Source organism: Poecilia reticulata, linkage group LG21 (assembly GCF_000633615.1).
Source record: "Poecilia reticulata strain Guanapo linkage group LG21, Guppy_female_1.0+MT, whole genome shotgun sequence".
NCBI classification, from domain to species: domain Eukaryota; kingdom Metazoa; phylum Chordata; class Actinopteri; order Cyprinodontiformes; family Poeciliidae; genus Poecilia; species Poecilia reticulata.
In genome coordinates this window covers 13,177,681-13,181,909 of record NC_024351.1, presented here as the reverse complement: position 1 = coordinate 13,181,909, position 4,229 = coordinate 13,177,681, and the positions used below count along the sequence as shown (strand labels likewise).

Here is a 4,229-nt window from a genome sequence, read left to right as displayed (position 1 = left end):
ATTTATAAACACAGATCAGGATAACTGGAAGTAATTTTCCACCTTTCTAAAGTTACAGCCACAGTTAAAAACAAATAGTAACCATGTTCTTACAGAGCTACGCTAACGATAGCTAGGAAAAGGAAAAACCATCTTAGAAGCAGATTCTCATAAAGGTTATTTAATTCTCTTTATACAGTTGTTTTAAAATGTCAAAGACAGAAATACCTTTAAGTGATAACMTAATTTTCTTTTACGCCACAATTTAATTTCAGCCACTTCAATTCCAGCTGAGACGYAAGAAAAAGCTCCAACCTGAACCAGTTCAGCTTCCAGATTCAGTCTCCGATGGAGAGGAACTTGTTGGAGACTCTGGGCGAGAGCAGGAAGGTCCAAAACCACCGCCGACATCTGGAGATTAAAAAATAAAGAAAACKGAGAAAATGATCAGAATCRAAYGCCTCTGAAAGGAAAAGGCGGCACAAAGACTCAAAGCAGCCATAAAACAGTTYGAACACCCTGATGTAGGTGAATGAAAGTGAAAGTTTGACCTGATTGGMTGCGAATGGATCCGTCTCCCAGTCCTTCTCTTCTGCAAACCGGAACTGAGAGAACGAATCCCCTGGAAGACRAACAGAGCATCTGTTTCAATTTATTCRTCACTTTGCTGCAAAAATATCTGAAAATGTTTCGGAAGTCAATCAGGATCTTTGTGTGAGCTACAGCAGCTCCAACCTTTCACAACATTAACAGCAACAGCTCTGGTGTGCAACACTCCACAGACACCGATAATGTGTTATTAATAAACAGAATCAAGGTGCTAAAACTCATAAAAAATAACAGAGAAAACTTGTGGTGTTGAACGAGGCCCAACGCTGCGGCAGAGAGCTCAGAGTGAAATCACAACATCCAGCACAACAAGGACACAGTGTCAGGTGTGAAGCACCACTCTGCCCGCTTCGTGCATGTGGTTATCTCTGCAGCGCTGCAGAAGGATGTCACTTTGGGTGGAATAAAAGGCAGCCTGTGGGTATTTTTACACAGCATGATGAAAGGCTGCCTTTGTTCAAAAAGCAAGCTAAAAATTCTTAAATGCAAAACAGAGAGGTAACAAAAAGCAAGTCGGCCCTTTCTTTGAGGTAGAAGGAGAAGAGAAACATTTTAGCTATTAAAGAAAACGGACAAAACTAGGACACGTCTAAAAAAACAACGAGCTCTAACAAATCTGAGAAAACAGAAGAACTGTAGGAAAAATGACAAGGTCAAATATTGACCCTTTGCACGTGACGTCACCCTCTTACAAACTGTTCCCGCTCCGCCATGACGGACGTCAAAACAACCAATGGGTCAAAAAACACAGATCTGGACGTCCAGTATCGCTTTTATTAAGTTGATTTCACAGTAAAAATGATCACAGGGTGAAAACCAAACTTGTCATTTTACTGTAAAACTTTTAATCAGGAAAGACGCAGCGGCGATGGATATAATGACGTCAGCCCTCGGTGTAACCGCGGATTTGTAGCGAACACTTTTTACAAGATAACTTTATAAATAAATATGATTAGAAAGATATGAAATGTCGCATCATGGAGAAGGTCCATGTCTAACCGTTAGTAACAATAGAAACAATGCGCGCCGTCACAAAAAACGGGTTAGCATCTAGTCTTTTGTACGGCTGATCCGGTGTGAAGGGAAATGCTGTTTATGACGTAGTGATATAAATCATGTGGCGTGAATTCAGGGAGAGTCGGTAATTTGATCAACATGTCAGGAGGGAGGAGGTTTGGGTCGGTTTCTAAGCTAGTTATGTGACGCTTCTGTAAATMYCRCCGTCTATGAGCCCCAACCAGGTGTGWCACGTTCACAGACAAATTAGCTCGACGCCAACAAGTAGAAGCCATGAATAAASTGGCAAAAACAASTTTGGAAAACAWTTTCAGTCGCTCTGTTCAATACTTCCGATCCTCACTTCCGACGTCCATCATGGCGGCTAGAATGATTTAGTGACGTAGTTGCGAAGGGTCAATATCAGCAGCATCCATAATGTGATTGTTACTATTTATATGGAAGACCAGAAGTGCAAAGATGAATAAAAAAACTGCACAAGCCAACCAATAAAACGAAAACTTCAAGTTGATGTACCAAAGATGTATATTTTTAAATTATTAATTACAAGAAGTGACTACCTGCGTCAGAATCATTTGCTGGCGTCAAATTTTGAACATCGGCTRGACRTAACAAAATTATTTTGAAGAATAAAAGTACGTACCAGGATTTTGAYTTCATTATCTGAGCTGTAGTTTTCTCAAACAGTTGAATGCTCTTTCTGTAGCTTTCAGAGCAAATACAGGACATGACCAGTAGACTGGAAGCTCAGATTTAATTTTTGTTAGATCTCCTTCTTGTTAAAGTAATGTCTATTTTTAATTTAGCCTGCCGTACGCAGATGGACAGTCAGCGGGAGATGATGTACGCCGTCGGTCGCTGCTGCTCATTTTACTCTCCTGCTTTACACTCGGCCTTCATCGGCACCATCTGCAGTTGTCCTTGGTATCTTGGCTGTATGAAAAGTGAGTAAGGTCAACCCGCCGCAGCTACAGGAGGGCTTTGTGTCCGTCAGACTGAGTCCGGCTGGCGTTACGGAGAACACAGCGACTGTGACGCAGATGGATAAGAGAAGGAAATGTGAATGTCAGCTTGAAGTGAAGGCTCAGCGACGGATGCCTTTATGTTCGGCCATGAGCGTGATTGATATCAGCAATAACAGCTGATCTTTTCAGGTCGAACCACATAAATCCTGCTTGGGGCAGAAGTGAAATCGATTTTAGCCCCAGATGGTATCTTAAGCTGATCAGACGTCAACAGAYAACAATATTTAGTGAAAAGTGGGATCTGTGATAACATGAAAGCAGGCGTTGATCTTTGCAACAGAACCTAAAGAACCTCAAWGCTATCAGACTTTAACATAATGTAGCTTAGAGGTTACAAACGGCTGCAGTMAGTATTTTATGCTTATTTCAGWCCTAATAAATCTTYAGTAACTAGAAAAAGCAGWTTTYAGAAGACTGCATGGTAACATGTGACGAGGTCTGTTATGAACATGAAGGAGGCTTCATGAATGTTTACGACTGTTAGGAAGTGTCATTCGGTAAATAATGACACTTTCAATGCAAAGTTGCACTAAAACTTGGATTAAAAGTCCATTAAAATGGCCAGATTTGCATTATTTGGATAAAAATTACATTTAAAGCAAAGGGCCGGTTGTRCCAGAACGTACTGATAAAACCTGTTCAAACTGTTAAAATATCAATGAATTCTTAAAATTAAATAATATTATTGAACATGTTTTCAGTCCCTAAAGAATTTTGTTATTCTTTTTGTGAATTTTTGCAAAAAAAAAAATCAAAGTGTTTGTGGCACTAATCTGAAAATATTTCCAATATTTGCACTTATTTTATGACGGTAAATGCGACTTTTTATTACTTTCTGTGTAAATCATGGACTTTAATCTGACGTTAATTAAAGCTGAGGCTGCCGTTAGTGAGAAAGTAAGAAGGTTTTTGACAATTTCTGAGAAAAATCTCCAATAAACTTCTATAGTTTTTAGCGCAATTTGTTGATTTCCACAGTAATTCCCAAGAAACTGGAGGGACTGTGATATAATTTGGCAGTAAACAGATAAAAACTGCATTGATTTGATTGCTACCATGATATTTAATCACACTCGGTGTTTAGAATCTAGAGGGCCACATAAAAAGCTACGGTGGACCGGATTTGGCCCACGGGCCTCGACTTTGACACATGTGCTCTATAATCACTCCCACTCTGTGGCGAACGACTATAAAGCATAAAACTATGACGTCTCATCGCGAGTTTGAATATTCAGTGAACTTTTACAATGTCTCAGATTAAAGCTGCAGCTGGTATTAATTTGCACCGTTTATCTCATATTCTTTTATTTGGAAATAAATCCCACCATCAGCCCACACAGTCAGGMTTCTTCTCCAGCAGATTTATGTTTCTACAAAGTTTCATTTTACATTCAGATATAGGCAGAGACGTAAGTTTGAGAGCAGATGAGTCACCTGATAGCTGCATCCCTCCAAACTTGGCTTCATTATGTAACAGATGATATAAGAGAGAGAATAATAATAAAAAGCTAAGGATGTGAAATGATAAGGATCTGATGTTATTTGATTCCTGAGCTGCACTGCTGATCAAATAAATGTAAATGTATTTATTTAAATGAT

The 4,229-nt window shown here is 39.3% G+C and overlaps 1 protein-coding gene across 1 annotated transcript in view; it reads right to left on the bottom strand.

Moving 5' to 3' along the window:
• Positions 1-4,229, bottom strand: part of aven (apoptosis, caspase activation inhibitor) — a 37,567-nt gene that overhangs the window by 1,174 nt on the left and 32,164 nt on the right. The window contains exons 3-4 of the mRNA XM_017302122.1: positions 531-601; positions 237-390 (exon numbers count right to left, since the gene is read on the bottom strand). Coding sequence (XP_017157611.1) covers positions 237-390; positions 531-601 — 225 coding nt within the window. The remainder of the gene's footprint in view (positions 1-236; positions 391-530; positions 602-4,229) is intronic.